At 33.9% G+C, this 21,385-nt stretch overlaps 1 protein-coding gene across 3 annotated transcripts in view; it reads right to left on the reverse strand.

The window, feature by feature from the left end:
- SCML2 (Scm polycomb group protein like 2) overlaps positions 1-21,385 on the reverse strand; it is an 83,992-nt gene that overhangs the window by 18,207 nt on the left and 44,400 nt on the right. For all 3 annotated transcript variants that reach the window (XM_072956180.1, XM_072956181.1, XM_072956182.1), the window contains one exon: positions 703-920. In XM_072956180.1, the coding sequence (XP_072812281.1) occupies positions 703-920 (218 nt within the window). The remainder of the gene's footprint in view (positions 1-702; positions 921-21,385) is intronic.

The raw sequence follows: 21,385 nt of genomic DNA on the forward strand, positions 1-21,385 counted from the left end.
ATAAAGAAATTAAAAGGAAGAAACAAAAAGAAAGTCATATGCATTTACCCAGAGATAAACTTCCTTCAGCATTTCTTATAGTGTTTGTCTGCCAGTGATGAATTTTTTATGCTTTTATCTGACAATGTCTTTAGCTCACCTTCATTCTTAAAGAGTATTTTTGCTGGATATAGAATTCTGTATAACATACCTCCTCCTGTGTGTATTCCCCCCAACCAGAGTCTGTTTGCTTCCATTCACTCTCCAGTGTCTTCAGGTAACTGCTTTTCCTATTACCTCCAGGTCTTAGAGTTGTTTTCTTTGGGGGAGTCAGGTAGGTAGGCTGTGACTCTAGCATCACTGAATTTATCACATTAATTTTCCCCTTTCCCCTGTTTTATTGAGGTTTAATTTATGTACAGTAAAATTCACTTTGCATTGATTTTTTAAAGTATACTGAGTTTCAAATAAACTGGTCTGAAAATAAATACATCCATGCAGTATTTTCCATGTGGTTTTGAAGGAGTTGAACACTGTATTCAGTTTTAAGTTCATCTAAGAAACAAGTATCTTGATGGCTATGTAGGCCCTTTAAAAAGTCTTATACAGTCTTGGTACATTCCTAAAAGGCTTTATCATACTTTTAGTAAATTCTAAACTGCATGTTTAATAATCAGGCACTGCAAAGACCTATGATACAAATTAGTGAGAGGTACAACTAACCTTTCTTCCAGAGTTTGTGCCTTTTTTCCTTGGTATGATATTTTTAGCAGAGCTTCCCTTCTTAGGGGCTGAAGTATGTCCAAGTGGTTTAGCCCGACCTGATTTCTTGACCTGCTGTGTTGGTAATATTATAGCAGTTTTCTGTGGAGACTGCATTGAACGCTGGGTTGCTTTGGAAGGAGAAGGCTGTGTTTTTGCTGTATTTTTTGCAATGGGAACTGAGGAAAAAAAGACACAACACAAAAGGAAAATTAAAATAAATAACATAATTAAGGTATATTCTTCTTAGAACTTAAAAGAAATTTAACTCAATCTTTTAAAATATTCCAAAGGTTATTCACTGAAAACCACTTAAAGGTACCATTTAAAATCAAGTTTAACGTATTTAAGGTTTCAGATTATCAGGAAATAGTCTGATTCTCCAGGAAAAACAGAGGCTTTTATAATAGGAACCAGTAACTTCAAACTTATTTAGTTCAGTGAAAATTTCTAGCCATTTGCTTTTTGTCTGCTTCTCATATTTTCAATTCTTAGCAGAGGGAAGAGTATGCCCTTCAGAAAATACTATCCAACTATGCCATATACAGGAATCATTTAGCCCATCAATACAGAAAAACATAGCAAAGCAGCTACTGACAGCTCCTGCTTCATCTTTAAGAGACCAGGCTGAATGTGGCCCTTGGGTTATTGTTTGCCAACTCCTGCTATAGAACATTATGATATTATCGATCACTGTAACATCCACACTAACCTCACCTGGGGTGTCAATGCTGCAACTCACTGATTTCCAAGTATGTTTCCATGGCAGAATGTTTTTCCCTGTTTATGTTCCTATCTCCCTCTCACCCTATTCCACTCAGCAAATGATATTACTTTCTACTTTATGAGAAGATTAAAGGCTATCTTTTGGGAGTAATCATAACCATCCCACTTCTCTGTCTTAAAATACTTCTATTTTCATTCATTCCCATCTCTTTCTCTTGTATCAAATGAAGTTTTCACTCTGCTCTTCTAAGCCCAATCCCCTTTTACTTATGTCTTAATAACTATCTTTTTGGTTCCTCTGGGATATTATAGTTTCAATTATCTCCTCTCTCTTCATGGTATTTAATCACTCGATTCCCAACTCCTTGCTCTCTGTTACAACCCTCACATATCCCTTATTTTGAAGTTTCCTCCCCTAGTTTCTGGTACTTCCAAGCCCTTGCATGAATCCTCCTTCTACTCACTATTAAGATACCAAGAAGAATCACCTTTACTTGGTATTTCAATTTCCTTATTATTTCGTGTTTCCTTATAATAAGATTTTCTTCCCCCAACCACTTTTAAGAAATTCTTTCCAAGGTCAATAATGACCCCTTCCTAGTAACTAAATCCAAATAAATCTTCATCCTCTTGACCAATCTATTCATCTCCACAGTTCTGGTCCCCATCTCTGAATATATGGCATGAAGAAAAGGAAATAGATTGAGCTCTAGACCTGAGTTTAAAAATTCCTGTACCAGGTTAGTTTAAGATAGAACCTAGGAGTATAGGAGGTTCTCAAAAAATACTTATTAAATGAATGAAAAATATTTTCAACCTGCAAGCCAATGTTACAACTACAAAACAAGCATATTTTATATAAAGAATTAAGTTGTAACAAATAAAACATTACCTTATGGAACATGGCAAATGTAATGAAGTCAATATTTGATACAAGAATTTTGACATTTGATATTAATAAACATTGAGACACAAAAATTTGAGCCATAGCTTCAAATACTCCCCTAAAATATTATATTCTAGTACAATAAAAACTCCTTGATGCATGGTATATATGTGTGTGTGTGTGTGTGTGTGTGTGTGTGTGTATGTGTATATATATATATATATATATATATATATATCAGCAAAATAAGAAAAATACATTACAAAAAATTTTAAGTATGAAAAATAATTTCACTTTAGAAGCTTTTCAAAGGCAAAGACTCAGTTTTGTTCACTGCCATATGGCCAGCACTAAAACAAAATACTTTTTAAACTACTAAAGAGGAAAGAGTAATCATTCAGTATACTAAACAGTAAAATTAAACTGTATACATTATACATGTATTTTTTGGTCTCCTCCAAAGAGCAATCATAGAACATAGACATATGCTAAAACTCTAGTTAGTATTAAACTATTTCAAATAGAAAATAGGTTTATTTAAATAAGGTTAAAATTATATACAGCACTATAACCATGTGTTCACAATGGTCACAAAGTGAGTAAAAACCTCTTTTAAAAAATTATGTGAAATATATAGGATATGTTAATCACCTTTCATAAAAAATTTTATGTGAATACCTAACACAAAACTTGTCTGGCTCCTTAGCTTATCTTCAGGTAGAACAGATAATGTTCAGGTAAGAAAAACGTCCAGGAGATGAGAAGTTACTGAATTGTGAAAATGCAAAAAAAATTAATAAATCTTGGGAAACAATCAGAAGGCAGGAAACAAAGTCAAAAGGAGGCCTGGAAGCCTGGAACCGGGAGAACTGAAGAAAGAAAGGAGGTGGGTGCCAGTATTTATTGGCTACCCATTACATGCTAAGCATTCAATATCTGTTATCGCATGTAATCCTCCCAAATGTCCTATGAGGTAGGTATTACTGACCTTTACACATGAGGAAACAGGCTCTGTGAAGTTAGGTAACTTAGCCAAGATTACTAAGATTATAAGATTGGCTAAGAGAGTTTCATCTCCTAAGGATATGCTTTTTCTAATATGCCACCTTATTTTCTTTCCTCTAACAAAAAAAGGCTATTAAATTCACCTCCGAGTCAATTTGCATGTTTGTTTAAAAAAAAAAAAAAGGCCCAAAAGACAACCTTGCAAACTCCTGTGTGATATTCCACTAGTTGTTAGGTGCTCTCTGACAGAGGAAGTCTTGGGTTTTTAAAAATCAGATGTAGAGGCATACTTATAAGGAGAAAACATTAACAAGTACAGATAAAAACATGGTGGTTAAACTTGTCATGCCTGGGAAGTTAATATTATTTAATATTGATGGGGGCGTGGCTATGTGACTTTATTTGGCAAATGAAATGTTAATAGTTGTGATATGTACAGAGGCTTTCCCCATTTCAGCATTAGGTCTGCTCTCCTGGGCTTTTGCTTCCACCTTGTGAAGACTATGTCTTGGGCAGCCCACCAGTCACTGAGGAATGAGATATGTGAAGCACACTTGAACTCGGTTCGTGGCTGGAGCCAAGTTTCACTGATCCTGACTAGATTAACCAAAAATCTAGCGGATCTTCTAGCTGAAGCCAGCAATGCAGGATGCAGAATCCCAGCCAGACAATATGACTGAGATCTCGGCCCACTCCTTACACTACCATCTCCAAACTGGCATGCACTCTCATACCTGATTTCTAAATAGTATTTATTAAATGTACATTTCTGCTGACTCATGAAGATGCTTTATTATTGAAAGATAGTGCTTGCATTCTCTGAACTATGAAAAGAGAATAGCACATACAATTACAACACATAGAAATGAACAACAACCCCGTATTTCCAGTTACTGTCACACATGTGCTGGTTTGGCCCACAAAAGGCTGACGTGAACAGTAACTGTAAAATAGGTTGGAGATATAAACTAATATGTACCTTGCTTTTAATCTAAGAAGACTTGATAGAGGTATGGTTGCTTACTGTTCTCCAGATTTTCCACCCACCCTTTACTTAATACCTAGTGGGGTTTTTTTGAACCAGTCTAGGCAATTTAGGAAATCAGAAGAAATAAATACGGTCCCAGTCATATAGTTCATATTTCATATATGTATTTGTGTATACATAAAAATTCCCCTCCTTAAGTAGACAGATTTCTGATTTCCTTCTCCTCAAATAGACTGAATGTTATACATATGTATGTGTGTGTATATATATATAAATATATATATATATCTCTCTCTCCATATGGGAACAAGGGCAGAAACTATTATAAAAACAGATGATTTTCTCCAAAGGCACATGAAAAGATGCTCAACATTGTTAATTACCAGAGAAATACAAATCAAAACTACAGTGAGGTTATCACCTTACACTGCTCAGAATGGCCATAATCAAAAGAGTCTACAAATAATAAATGCTGGAGAGGATGTGGAGAAAAGGGGACCCTCCTATAACACTGGCAGGAATGTAATTTGCTGCAGTCACTATGGAAAACAGTATGAAGGGTCCTTAAAAAACTAAAAGCAGAGCTACCATTTGATCCAGCAATCTACTTTTGGGTATATATCCATAAAAGATGAAAACTCTGATTTGAAAAGATACATGCACCTCAATGTTCTTCGTGGCACTATTTACAATAGTCAAGACATGGAAGCAACCTAAATGTCCATCAACAGATAACTGGATAAAGAAGATGTGGTGTACACACACAAACACACAAACTGAAATACTACTCAGCCATAAAAAAAGAAATAATGCCATTTGCAGTAACATGGATGGACCTAGAGATTATTATACTAATTGAAGTCAGACCAAGTCAAATATCATATGATATCACTCATATGTGGAATCTAAAAAATGATACAAATAAACTTATTTACAAAACAGAAACAGACTCACAGACATAGAAAACAAACTTACAGTTACCAAAGGGGAAGGGAGGGGACAAGGATAAAATAGGAGTTTGGGATTAGCAGACACAAACTACCATTTATAAGATAAATAAACAACCCAATCCAAAAATGGGCAGAAAACCTAAACAAGCAATTCTCCAATGAAGACATACAAATGGCCAACAGGCACATGAAAAAATACTCAATTTCACCAGTTATCAGAGAACTGCAAATCAAAACTACAATGAAGTATCACCTCACACCAGTCAGAATAGCCATCAATCAAAAGTCCACAAATGATAAATGCTGGAGAGGGTGTGGAGAAAAGGGAGCCCTCCTACACTGTTGGTGAGAATGTAGTTTGGTGCAGCCATTATGGAAAACAGTATGGAGATTCCTCAAAAAACTAAAAATAGACATACCCTATGATCTAGCAATCCCACTTCTAGGTATATATCTGGAGGGAACTCTAATTTGAAAAGATACTAGCACCCCAGTGTTCACAGCAGCACTATATACAATAGCCAAGACATGGAAACAACTTAAGTGTCCATCAACAGAGGACTGAATAAAGAAGCAGTAGTATATTTATACAAGGAATACTACTCAGCCATAAAAAAGAAAAAATAATGCCATTTGCAGCAACTTGGATGGACCTGAAGATTGTCATTCTAAGTGAAGCAAGCCAGAAAGAGAAAGAAAAATACTATATATAACTCACATGTGGAATCTAAAAAAAGAAAAAAGACTAATGAAATCATCTACAAAATGGAAATACACATGCAGACATAGTAAACAATCTTATGGTTACTAGTCAGAAAGGGGGGTGGGAAGGGATAAATTTGGGAGTTTGAGATTTGCAAATATTAACTACTATATATAAAAATAGATAAAAAAACAAATTTCTTCTGTGTAGCACAGGGAACTATATTCAATATTTTGTAATAACCTTTAATGAGAAAGGTTATGAAGATGAATATATGTATGTATATGTATGACTGGGACATTACTCTGTACACCAGAGACTGACACAATGTAATTGACTATAATTCAATCAAAAAAAAAAAAGAAGTCAATGAAAGTTTCCTGCACACAAAAAAAAGTTCTACTGCTTGGAAAAAAATTAAAATAAAAAAAGATAGATAAAAAACAACAGGGTCCTACTGTATAGCACAGGGAACTATATTCAATATATTCTAATGACCTATAACAAAAAAGAATATGCAAGATAATATATATATGTATAAGTGAATCACTATGCTTATACACCAAAAATTAACACAACATTGTAAATAAACCATACTTCCTCCACAAAAAATAAAAATTAAAGAAAACCCAATGTCTTGAATTTGAGATTAGAAATAGACAAAACTAAATATGAACAGCCAAAAACAGAAAAGCAAAATATGGTTTGGAAAAACCAAAACTGAGTAAAAAAGAAAAAAAATCTGTCATTGTAAACATCTGACACTGGAACCTTTTGCAGAGTTAGAAATTCTTTGCAAGTCATTATCCTTATTTTTAAAACTCCATATACAATGAAAATATCATTTATACTAAGGATCTTTCATAGTGGTAACTATAAAACCAAAGAAATACTAAAACCCTCCATTTTAAAAAACATGGAGATATCGAGAGAGACAGTTACACCTAAACTATCCAGCCTTGAGACTTGATATTCACAGAAACTCTGTCAAGGTACCTAATGTCTCTATCTGGAACTTTGCTCCCTGTTCAACAGAGCTCACGTTGCTACATACTGATCGGTCATGGACAGAAATTAGAGCAAAGGGGAGGCTGAGTCAAATGTAAACCCTCTGAACTTCCTTCATTCATTCTTGCTACCATCCCACACCATAGCTCTGACTTCCTTGACTGGTATCTTCAGACACTGCCACACTTCTTTTCTCCTCTTCCCCAACCTGTATGAAAGAAGCCACAATCCCACCCCAGAAACCTTGCTTTAGAAATTAAATGTTCATAACAGACAGTTTGCTTTACCTCTGAAACTAGCTTTATGAATACCCAAAGACTATCATTGTTACATAACAGTGACTTTACCTTTTCATAGGCACAGTGATAATCTTTTAAATGTATATATTTCCTTATTTTTAGCAATACAAAATCATGTTAGAGAACCTCAAATAAGCTAAGAAAAACTCTTGAAGGAAACCACAAGGGATAGTTACTAGTGGAAAAAGAAACAAGGAAGCATGTTCCTACCACTTTCCACAGCAGGCATTTTGGAAGCCAGCTGAGGACTATGAATTTTCTCAGATGAAGTGGGGAAGAGATCAGATGGACACAGGACTCTGGTACCAACTGCTCTTCATACCTGCTCCCTCCCGTTCTTACTATCTAGTGCAAAGACACTGGGTTTCAGATTAATTAGGTTCAAATCCAGCTTTACCACGTAATAGCTATGAGAAAGAATAGCTCGGGCAAATTATTTAAATTCTGCATGTGGCATGTGTTATACACTCAATTAATGTTATTAGCTGCTATTATTAGCAGCACCACCACCATCACCATCCCTGTGTCTATTCTCACTCTCCCTTCCCAGGCTCTGAGGGTGCCCCATGCCCTCTTTCATCAATGGATTGGATGTTGGGGAAAATCTGCTGTCAATGCCTAACAAATGGAAGAAAAAGTTTCCTCCAAAGATGGAACTCTTATTTGTCTACATTCTAACTAACACCTTCACTCCTTCCTTTTACGACCAATGTTCACTTTTTAGCCCATGTTCACTATTAATATCATTTTCTCATTTTTCAACTCTCTGCAAACTTCCAGGCACCGCTTTTTAGGGAACCTCTGGGTGCTAACATCACCCACAATCTCCTAACAGCAGCCATGGAGAACAATGCTTCTAATCTTATTTGACTTCCAGTAAGCACCAAACATTTAATTTTAAAATTCTCCCTTCTCCCTGGGTTTCGCACAACCACTCCCTCCTTTTTTTCTTCCTACTCTGTCACTTTTCCTATGGTGTCTCTAAGGACTAGCTGTCTTCTCCCTACCCTCATCTCAGTTTTGAGTGCTTTGTTCACTCCTGATCTCAGCTACCACCTATACATAATGATTCTCAGACTTCTTGCTCTCATGTTCTCTTGCTCACTCAAGAATTCACATGCCTACCTCCCCCAATTCCACCCCCTACAGGCCTGTCTCAAGTTCCAGAGCTGTGTTTTCAATAGCTAGCTAATCTAAATAAGCATCTCAAACTCAGCATGTCCAAAAGCAGAATCATCATGCTTATCCTTTATGCTGTATCTTGATGAATGCCATTACCTTTTTTTTCACCTGATTACCACAAGTCAGAAATCTTGAAGTCATCTTTGTACCATTCCTCCCTCCACATGTCTAACCAAGCCTACCTCCTTTACGTATTTCCCAGTTGTGTTCTTCTTTATGGCTGTCAACGACTTGGTCCAAGACCTCATTACTTCTCATGTAAGGTATAATACAAGCCTCTTAATTGCCATTCCTAGCTGCCCTTTCCAATCCATATTCTATAGTGCATCAGCATGATCTTTCTAACAAACTGTATGTCACTTTTCCACTTAAAAACCTTCAGTGATGCCACATTACCCATATGCTAAAATCTGAACTCCTGTGCCTGGTATCCCAAGGCCCTCTACACATCTTCATAGCCTCTTTTCATCTCTTCTCCAAGTACCATTACAGACTCAGCAATAATCATCTGCTTCAGATCCTCAAACTTTCTGACCCTTACTGCCTTTGCAGAGGCTGACTCAAGAAAGGCCTTCCCTCCCTTGTGAACAGCTTAACTACCATACGTTATCTGAAACTCTGCTTTGTAAAATTCTAGCACTAAGCTCCAAGGCAAATCATAGGATCTTAATGCTCATATACCACACATACTGCATTTATCTCTATTGGCCAAGATCTTATAGCAGCTTATCTTTACTTACACATCTATCTGTCCTGCCACACTGTGAGCTCCTTTAGGGTAAATAACTATGTAAGTTCCATTGTTGTATCTCCAACATCTGGTCTAGGGCCTGCCACATAATGGGCATCCAATAAATATTTGTTAAATGAATAAATGTTTAATATTCAAATTTTGTCTCTGATCTTATATTCCTACAGAAATAATTCAGGTAGGTTTCACATTTAACAGATGATCATGGCTTAATCACATTAGTTTTCTTAAGTATGCTTCAAATACTAATCAACCAACTTAAAAATCACCTTCTAGAATACACTCCATTCAAAAATGAAGTAAGGACTGTAAATCAAAACCACAATGAGGTACCACTTCACATCCACTAAGATGGCTATAATTTTTTAAAAAGGAAAATAACAAGTGTTGGCAAAGATATGGAGAAATTGTAACCTTCATACATTGCTGGTGGGAATGTAAAGTTGTGCAGCTCTATGGAAAAGTTTGGACATTCCTGAAAAAGTTAAACATATAATCAACATATGAACCAGCAATTCCACTCCTAGCTGTACAGTCAAAAGAAATGAAAACAGGGACTCAAACAAATACATGTATGGTCATGTTCATAGCAGTACTATTAACGGTAGCCAAAAGGTGGGAACAGCCCAAATGTCCATCAATGGATAAACAGATAAACAAATTTGTGGTAAACACATACAGTGGAATATTATTCTGCCATAAAAAAGGAATAACTGATATATGCTATGACATGGATGAACTTTGAAGACATTATGCTAAGTGAAAGAAGCTAGATACAAAATCATATAGTATATGTTTCTTTTTACATGAAATATCTGGAATAGACAAATTCATAGTAACAAGAATACAGATTGGTGGTTACCAGAAGAGGGAGTAGAGCGTAACTGTTTAATGGGTACAGAGTTTCCTTTTAGAGTGATGAAAATGTTTTGGAACTAGACAGAGGTGGTAGTTGCACAATACTGTGAATGTACTAAGTGCCCTCAAAATTGTGCATTATTAAATGGTTAATTTTATATTATGTGAATTTCACATCACTAAAAAACAAACAAACAAACAAACAAACAAAAAACTGCCCTGGGGAGAAAAAAGAAGAGAAATTTGTATACTTCAAATGAGCCAGAGACTTTACATATTATTAAAATTTACCTTTACAATTTTGTAAAGCAAGTATTATCATCACAATTTTACATATAAAGATATAGAGGCTCAACAAGATAAGTAACACTGAATCCAGTATCACACATCTAGTCTAGAAGTGGTAGAAATGGCATTCAAATTCAGGTCTGTCTCACCCAGAAGCCCATGTTCTTCGCTTAACCTGGGTACTGTTTTTAATTAGTGAGGGAAAAAAATAAAAAGATACGGCTTTTTAATTAAAATATTTTCTTCCATAAACTTAATGAACAAAATGCAGAATTAAGTAGTTTGGTTAAACATCTTTTTCATGTTCAAATTTGAGGGCACTTACATGTAAACAACAAAGAAAAATATTTAAAGTAATACTGGAAACAAATTAACAACATGGCCTTAATAATCCAGTGTTTAGGTGCTTTAGTTTTTTCAATTCCCTTGGCTGAAAATATACCCTTAAGAAAAAAATTGCATCAAATATTAGAGGAATATCTTCTGATAGTCTTTCTTTATTCTTCTAATTTTCTTGTGGATTTTCTCCAATTCAAATATTTACAATCATAACACATTTTATTTCTATCTATATATTATTAGAATAACAGAGTAAGACTACTTTAGTAGATGGGACCAAATCAATACAATTCAATTCTATGCACATGGAACAGAATACAACATATGCTTTTGAAGATGTCGTCAGTTAGTCTCAATGACTATTGGCAATGAACATTTCTGATTTTTTAAGTTTCCTAAGGCTTATCTACCAAAATGTTAACAGTGATTATATCCAGATGGCAGGAATACAAGCAGTTTTTTTATTTTACTCATCACTTATTCTTGTTTTCTAAATATTCTACAATACCAATTGTCACTGAAAATATAAAATGCCCCCAAAGATAAACAACCTAGTCACTTTTCTGAGTAACAACAGAACCAGTCACTCTAAATATTTAGATGTCTCTAAAGAAAACAACTTTTCAACATAAGCATTACAATAGTCTATTATGTAAAAAGCCATACAACTTTTAGACTAGCATACATGAATCCACTAAAAATAACATTAGAAAAACCGACAGAGGCTTACTGCATACCTTCAGTGAACTTAGAATCAGCAGTTTCAGAATTAAAGGGCAGATCCTCTCAGTACCAAGACAGAAATCTTTCAGAGAAGCCGACTCAACATAACATAATCATAAAAGCATCCCTATTGCCCAAGCAGTTGACCGTCAGAGACACATAACCTACCATTCATAATAACAGGAGCACTCTCTGATCAGATATCAGACACCCCCCACACCTCAATTCTGCTTCCCACAGGTCTCTGCTTATCATTCTTCCTTTTATCATCACTTAAAGGAATTCTCTACCATATTACTTTTTAAAAATATTTATTTTATTATATGTACATTTATTTATTTATTGTTTTGGGGAGAGGCAATTAGGTTGGTTTATTTCTTTCTTTCTTTGTTTCTTTATTTATTTAGATGGAGGTACTGGGGATTGAACATAGGACCTCATGCATGCTAATAAGCATGCGCTTAACCACTTTAACTATACCCTCCCTGCATACTGCTTTTTAACTCTTTTACTTTCCTACTGTGCCCGAAAAAAACATAAAAGTCCTTTTTTGAACTCCCTCTTCATTTTAGAAGGTTTGTTTTACAACTAATCACTACAAGGGAAAAAATGGCAAACACTGGAGAAGTTACAAAGGAAAAGAAGATCTCTTAATTTTTAGTGGTAGCTAATCTTGCACCCAGTTAACTATTCTAATCTGAGGGTTCTGCTCAGTTTCCTGCTCATTTACCAAGCAGAAACACTTTGGTTGGCATGGTGAGAGTTCAACAGTGTTAACAAGCCCAGCCTTCTTGCCTTAGCTCCTCCATTGTCCTTCCTGATTCTCCTTCATGACCCACATAGGTTTTTTTCTCAACACTAAGAACCACAGTCTTACAGTATCAAAAATACCTTAAACATATAATAAAAGGTAACTCTCACATAAAAAGAAGTAAATCATTCACTCAGCAAATAAAGATCTCATTTAAAAGAACTTGCTTTTGGGGTCTGACAGAGGATTCCCATTTGGGACGTGCTGCTATGTCTTTTCCAGTAGCCTTCAAAAATTATGTCTGGACAACTAAACCAAAACCAAATATACTGAAAGGATCTGTCTTTAATTCACTCCTCCTTCCCTCATCTCAAAAGGGGGCTTGGAGATCTAAGATGAACACATTAAAGAAGAGAGAAGAAACTCTTCATACACCTACCTTAAAAAACATAAGTTAATCTGTATAGAATATTGTATCTTAAGGTTATTGAAAACTTGTTAAACTGTTACTGGGAAAAATTTCCCAAACACAACTGAAAGGTTAAAGGATAGCTCTCTAACTTCAACAAAATAAGAAAGTACAATTAAAGTTGTTTATCTCCATACCCAAGTGACAATGCCTTTTTTCTTGTCATACATGCAAAACTAAAATAAAAAAATCTAATTTAGTAGAATTTACATGGTTTTTCTACCCTGTTATATAATTATATCTCATAAGTATTTAGTCTAGAAAGGAAATCATAGAAGTTTAAGAACAAGCTAGAAACCACAATGAGAATTTAGAAGAGCTTTAACAGTGTTGTTTTAAAAATATATTTGTTTTCTACTTGTGGATCACAGATGCTTTGCAAACCACTCCCTCCAGTTTGATAGGGGTTGCTTCCCATGAAGACTATTTTAATAATTTCACAATTGCTCCTCTTGTCTGCTCACTTCAAAAGAAACCAAGATTTTGGTTATAATGACATTATTAAAGAAGGTGATAGTTTCCAAAACCTTTAATATTTTCAGAAGAAAGTTCACAGGAAAAAAAAGCACATCAGCAGTTTCAGGACAATTCATAATTCATCTAACAAGACTGAGCTTTTAAAAACCACTCAATTTTTAAATGATAGCATATTTTGTCTTACTGAATGACGTCTGTACAGTGACTTTCATTATACTCCTAAAAAATCATAGCAGTCACCACTATAATTTCCATAAAATGCATTAAATGTATTGACACTATATTTAATTAGTAAGATATGTTATCCACATTTCTATACCATAAAAATCCTTTTAATAAGTCTCATGTAATACCAGTGAAAAATCATGTCATATTCCTCAAAGCTATAAAAAAAATTTGGCAACATTTTTCATTATAAATTGGAGATTTAAATGATCGAGTCTGACTTAAAATAACAGGGTTGTTCCTTTTTTAAGCCATTTTTATGGTGGAAATAACCAAAATCTGACTTTTCCCTTGTACCATAAAACAATTTTTAGAAGTGACTAATCAAATAATAGTGCCCACAATTTCAACAAGTAATATTTAAAACAAAATAGAGGATTTTTTGAGATAACAGAAATGACTGCGATATTTAGTATACAAAAGCTAACAAAGCAGACAATTAATTTCTTTAACCACATTTCAACTGCAATATAAAGAAACTTTTGGGGTAATTCCTACCTTTAGAAATATTTCAGAGAAACAAGCTGTTGCTGTATTTACCATGAGGGTGATTTAGGTTCCACCTGAGAGCCTTTCTCCTTTACCAGGAATAAAACTGCCTTTCTGGAGAAAGCAAGTTAACAACAAAACCCATGTTGCCCAAGCAAGCCTGAATTTCTAGCAAATGGGGATGAAGCGATTTGCATTTGTTGGTTTGGAGGGGAGTGGGAGGAGGGGACTAAAAGGACTGCTAAAGTAATTCACATTGTCTGTGAGCTGTATAGACAGTCATCATCAGTCACCTGCTCAAACTTCCTTCACTCCTGCCTTCAGAGAAGAACCAAAGGTTACCCTGGGTCAGAGAATCTGGAAAGAAAAGAAGACATGCGAAATCTAACTGCCAACCCATTGCATCTGTTGACAAAGTTATCCCCGCTGGACTACATGTCCTAAAAACCAAGACATTTTAATAGTCTCAAGAGAACTTGTTAAAATATATCATAGAACAGAAACAAGAAAGAAGCTCCAGGTTCTGCTTGCAATTACTGTAGTATTTAGCTGAAATACTTAAAACAGAGAAAGGACATTTTTTTTTTTCTTCCAGATACTTCTTTGCATCATAATAGCTGACTCATTTGCACAAGTAAAACATTTGTTCCAAGCTGTAAATATCAGCTGTTTTAAATTTCTTGGCTTTTGAGTGAATAATTTGGGTTGAGAGCATTTCTAACTACTTCATTTATACCAAACAAGAAAAGGACTAAATATGCTAAGCATATTAGTCTGTATTTCATTATAAGCTACATTAAGGGCAAAAATCTAAACAAATACTTGAGTGTTAATTCAGAAGTTTTCTGATAGGACTGATATACATTGAACTTTTTACCGCCTTAATTTTATGTACCTCTGCTACATCTAACCCACTGTAACATAAAGGAAAAGTGCTGCTTTATGTGGTGTTTACTAAACACACAGTCGTATAAAAGGAAAAGGTTTGTAAATATACGTCTGAAAAACTATTAAAATTTTAATTTTAATATTTAAAGAGAGATGAAGCACAAATTATAGAAACCACATAGTCCTCTGGTTACGTCCTCTGGTTACAAAGAGCAAAAGCAGCCATAATTTCTGGTTTTGTTTTGTTTTGTTTTTTTTAAATGAGAATGAGGTGGGGGTGGGGAGCAGCTACTTTGCTCACTGGGAACTTTGAAATACTTCTCAAAAGACTAACTTTGAAACAGTTCAAAAGAAAAATATTACATAGGAAGGGCTTTACAAAATAGGACTATAATATAAAATGACTAGTTACATTTTTAAAAAGATCAAAAGTTTAGATTTTAAAACTCACTCCCTTAAAATTTTAATTAAAAACGAAACCATACACATGCATGCATACACACACAACATAAACCAGCATTCAAAGAAGCAGCTAACAGTATCCAAGATAATTATATTTAAAATCTATTTTTTCACTTTAATCTTTAGAAGAAAGTTCCTATTCATACAATTTATGTCTGAATTATTAAACAAAGAAAACCTAACATGATAGTTCTACCAATTATTCATTATCAAAAATGTTTTACAAAGTTGTGAAGGAAATGTCATATTACCATTAAGTTCCACTTGAAAATTAAAGCTATTTCCATGAGAGGCAGGGGATGGGGAACCCAAATAAACAGAAGGATTTTATTAAGAAAAGAGTTAAGTTGACCACTGATAGCATATAGTGCCACTACACAGGAATGCTTGGCTACACCTTCCTGATTCTAGGTTTTCCCCTCCTCCACATTTCCCTTTGGACTAGGGGAATTCCTCTATACCCTTGGGATCCTGCAACTTTATACTCAAAGCATCTGGAAGTTTGCTGCCCTCTTTCCTGGTCTGTATGGTCACAATTGCTTAAGGAATTAGACTACAAGACTACACTTCACATCAGTGTGGGTCATTAATTTATAATCAATGATGCATAAATTTGAAGCTAAGTCAAATAAAACTAATTCATCAATGTTTTAGAAATTACATAAATTTAAAGTTTAATTATATAGTTAACTTTAAAAGTATTTAAGTACCCTTAAAGCCAGGTAAGTGGTTTACAATGTAGCAATTTATAAAACAAAATAAAAATTTTTGAATATCCCACAATACTAGAAAAAAATTAATACTGGATCAAACTTTTGAGAAGAATCTCCTTCTGAATTTCCCCAATTTCTGAGAAGACTAAAAACCTACATTTATTGTGTTTATAAAGTGAAACAGTAACCTATTTGTTAACAAACTTTCCCAAATAAAGACAGGAAAAAGAAAAAATTTTTAAAAATCATAAATAGCCTTTAAAATAATAGTTGTCCCAATGATGATTCTAAATTGCTGGATTCCAAGTCTTGCTCCTTTGTGTATTAAATATTTGAACTTTAATGAAATGACTGGCCATAAATTTCTATAACTATATATGCCGAAGACAAAGGAAGGGGCAATATGAGAAGAAACCAACAGTTTACAGGGCATTCCTAAATTTCTATCACTTTTTTAGAGAAAACTATATATATAAGCAACAAAGTGGAAGGGGACAAATTGAAACAAAGGACAGCAAGAGCAAGTAAATTCTGCAAGAAGAAAATCTACAACGGACCTTGTTTTAGTTTACTTGATTCAGCCTTAAGTTGCCAATGACATAGCAGCACACACACTCTTTCTCACCAGACAACCTGTACAGGTCTCCAGAATAAATCTGATGAGCTGTGACAGCACGAAGCAGAAGTAAAGAGCTTTGAAAGACTTAGAGTCATTAACAGGAGCCAAGACAGGAAAACCTAAATAAACAAGGGGAAAAAAGCCACACGGTTTGCTTAAATTTCTGCTGAAGTTATGTTTCTCAATGATTTTTTTCTACCAATGATAAACCTGATAAGAACTTGGCTGTTTCTGATTACACAAACGTTAATACTGAGGGAAAAACTGTTAGAAAAAGTTTTAAAGGAAATTAAATTTAATTACTATTTTTGAAAAGAAAACCATAAAGCTTAAAGAAGGTTTTAATGTAAAGTCAAATAAAGTAGCATCCATGGATGCCTCACTACATTTCTTTAAGGAAATATACAAGCAAATTGTCTTTAGTCCTTATTTGAAAACGTTTTAAGTACTGTATCCTATAAAAATGTTGGAAAAGTAATCAAAGGTTGAAAAGCAAACATTTCCAATTTGTTTAAGAAATAGTCAAAACAAATTAAAACAATACAGATTTTTAAAATTTATGACATTCAATTAATTTAATATTATTTGTGCCTTTTGAAATTATTTAACTTTAAGGCCCTTAAATTATTAAACATTCCATTTCTTTACACTAATGATGAATCAACAAAAAAAGAAAGTAAACAAACAATCCCCTTTAAAATAGCACCCAAAGTAATAAAATATCTGGGAATAAATCTAACCAAGGAGGTGAAAGACTTATACACGGAAAACTATAAAACACTGATTAAGGAAACTAAAGAAGACTTTAAAAAATGGAAACATAACCCATGTTCCTGGATTAGAAGAATCAATATTGTTAAAATGGCCATACTGCTCAAGGCAATCTACAGATTTAATGCAATCCCTATCAAATTACCCAGGACATATTTCACAGAACTAGAACAAATCATAATAAAATTTATATGGAACCACAAAAGACCTAGAATTGCCAAAGCATTACTGAAGAAAAAGAAAGAGGCTGGAGGAATAACTCTCCCAGACTTCAGACAATACTATAGAGCTATAGTCATCAAGACAGCATGGTTTTGGGACAAAAACAGACATATTGACCAATGGAACAGAATAGAGAGCCCAGAAATGAACCCACAAACGTTTGGTCAACTAATCTTTGACAAAGGAGGCAAGGATATACAATCAAATAAAGACAGTCTCTTCAGCAAATGGTGCTGGGAAAACTGGACAGCAGCATGTAAATCAATGAAGCTAGAACACTCCCTTACACCATACACAAAAGTAAACTCAAAATGGATCAAAGACTTAAACATAAGACAAGATACAATAAACCTCCTAAAAGAAAATACAAGCAAAACATTATCTGACATACATCTCAAAAATGTTCTCCTAGGGCAATCTACCCAAGCAACAGAAATAAAAGTAAGAATAAACAAATGGGACCTAATTAAACTTACAAGCTTCTGCACAGCAAAGGAAACCATAAGTAAAACAAAAAGACAACCTACGGAATGGGAGAAAATTTTTGCAAATGAAACTGACAAAGGCTTCATCTCCAGAATATATAAGCAGCTCATACAACTTAGTAAGAAAAAAACAAACAACTCAATCCAAAAATGGGCAGAAGACCTAAACAAGCAATTCTCCAAGGAAGACATACAAATGATCAATAGGCACATGAAAAAATGCTCAATATCACTAATTATCAGAGAAATGCAAATCAAAACTACAATGAGGTATCACCTCACACCAGTTAGAATGACCATCAATCAATAGTTCACAAATGACAAATGCTGGAGAGGCTGTGGAAAAAAGGGAACCCTCCTACGCTGCTGGTGGGAATGCAGTTTGGTGCAGCCAGTGTGAAAAACAGCATTGAGATTCCTCAAAAGATTAGGAATAGACTTAGCATATGACCCAGGAATCCCGCTCCTGGGCATCTATCCAGAAGGAACCCTACTTCAAAAAGACACCTGCACCCCAGTGTTCACAGCAGCACTATTTACAATAGCCAAGACATGGAAACAGCCTAAATGTCCATCGACAGATGACTGGATAAAGAAGATGTGGTATATTCATACAATGGAATTCTATTCAGCCATAAAAAATGATAACATAATGCCATTTGCAGCAACATGGATGTCCCTGGAGAATGTCATTCTAAGTGAAGTAAGTCAGAAAGAGAAAGAAAATACCATTAGAATACAAACTTGTGGTTGCCAAGGGGAAGGGGGGTGGGAAGGGATAGACTGGGAGTTCAAAATTTGTAGATACTGACAGGCATATGTAGAATAAACAAGATTATACTGTACAGCACAGGGAAATATATACAAGATCTTGTGGTAGCTCACAGCGAAAAAAAATGTGACAATGAATATATGTATGCTCATGTATAACTGAAAAATTGTGCTCTACACTGGAATTTGACACAACATTGTAAAATGACTATAACTCAATAAAAAATGTTTAAAAAATTATTAAACATTCAAGTGGATAAGTTTAATATTTCTGTACATTTTCTAAAAAGACCCTAAATAACATTAAAAAGCAAAGCACTGAGGAAAAGTTTTTACTTTTCTGACAAAGGGTTGATATGTGCAGTAAATGAAGCACTCAAACAGAACAACAAGGAAAGGAACACTCTAAGAAAAAAGTGGGAAAAGGTAATTAGCAGGAAAATGATAAAGATATACTATTGGCCAAAATACATGGAAAGAAAAAGATTTAACCTCACTAGTAATCTAGGAAAAAAAAATTTTTAAATAACATTTTTAAAATTAGCAAAAATAAGATAATGACCAAAATTGACTGGAGAAGGAAAAAAACATTTTCACCCACCTCTGAGGGGAGTGGAAATGAGTACACCTTTCCGAATGACAATTTGTCAGCCTGAGAAACATATCCCCCTACTCAGCAAACTTATTCTATGTAAATAACTAGAGAAGTATGCAAAGATATATTCTTCATATCATCTAGTTTAGTAACATAAATCTTGAAATGTTCTAAATGTCAAACAAAATAGAAATTTGGTTAAATAAATTATGATATAACCATATGATGGAATATAAAACAGAAATAAAACTGAATTTGTAGAGATATATTTCACATGGGAATACAATCACAAAATATCATGAAAAAGTAGTCAAGAAAGTAAAATATGAAGGATAATCTCTTTCCAAACTGAAACTGTTAATTAATCTAAAGATACTAATGTAAAATACAAATACATTCTTGTTTTTTTTAAAAAAGGCCACAGATAAAATCAAAAGTCCCCATTACCACTTCCTTTACCACCCTACACCCCTTTCCAGAAATAATTACTATTACAGATTCGATACACTGTGTAGCCTTTCAGATCTTTTCTATGGAATTATACACATACATCAATAGTTACATATAGAAATACATGTTTTGTTTTAACTTAATGGCATTATACATATGTATTTGGTTTTTTTTTTTTTATTTAATACATCCTGGAGAATTTTCTTTCTTAGTAAATGGGAAAACTCTCACTATTCTAAATTGTTCTATATTATTCTAAGGAATAAATATACCATAACTTACCATTTTTCTACTAATTTGGCTGGGTGCATGTTCTAAACGTCTATGTGTAAAACAAAAAGAAAAAAGGGCATTATGAAAACAAATATAGATAAAACTGTTTGCTATGATTATCTCTATGTGTTTTTCTCATTTTTTTGTCTTTTGCATTTATTACTTTTTCTATTAGAGAAAAATTACATTAAAAATAATTTTAAAATATTTGGCTTTCAAGAATATATCACATTGTATCTAAAAATGATACTTTATATTATAGCTGTCATCTAATGAATGATATATTGCTAAAATAAATGTTTCCTCTATGCACTAACCATATTAATCTGCAATTAATAAGCAAATGCTTGAAAAAAATCAAAATGAATCATATATACAATGTCTTTTGCGTGATTATGCACTTTTTGTATATATATATATATATTTTATTGAAGTATGGTCAGTTTACAATGTTGTGTCAATTCCCAGTGCACAGCAAATGCTTCAGTCATACATGAACATACATATATTTGTTTTCATATTCTTTTTCACCATAAGTTACTACAAGACATTGAATATACTCCCTATGCTATATAGTATGAACCTGTCGTTTATCTATTTCATATATATTAGTTAATATTTGCAAATCTCAAACTCCCAATTTATCCCTTCCCACCCACTGAACTAACAATTTTTCACCATACTGTCCCCAGAATCCTAAGGTTCTTCTGGGGACTTCTGTGAATCTACAAATCAGAATGTGGTACCAATGGGCACATCTTTGTTTCTACTCTACTGCTTCCAAAAACTACCTTAGCATGGGTTGGATTATTTGTATTCAAAGAAAGTCATAAACAATACTACAAAGCATGGTACTGGCGCAAAAATAGACATATAGATCAATGGAACAGAATAGGGAGCCCAGAACTAATCAAAATAGCATGGTACTGGCACAAAAATAGACATATAGATCAATGGAACAGAATAGAGAGCCCAGAACTAAACCTACACACCTATGGCCAATTCATCTATAACAAAGGAGGTAAGAATATACAATGGAGAAAAGACAGTCTCTTCAACAAGTGGAATTGGGAAAGCTGAACAGATACAGGTTAATCAATGAAATTAGAACACTCCCTCATACCATATACAAAAATAAACTCAAAATGGTTTAAAGGCCTAAATATAAGACATGACACCATCAAACTGCTAGAAAATAGGAAAAACATTCTCAGACATAAATTGTAGCAATATTGTCTTAGATTGGCCTTCCTAGGAAAAAGAAATAAAAGCAAAAAT

This window comes from Vicugna pacos, chromosome X, assembly GCF_048564905.1.
Source record: "Vicugna pacos chromosome X, VicPac4, whole genome shotgun sequence".
In the NCBI taxonomy this organism is placed as follows: domain Eukaryota; kingdom Metazoa; phylum Chordata; class Mammalia; order Artiodactyla; family Camelidae; genus Vicugna; species Vicugna pacos.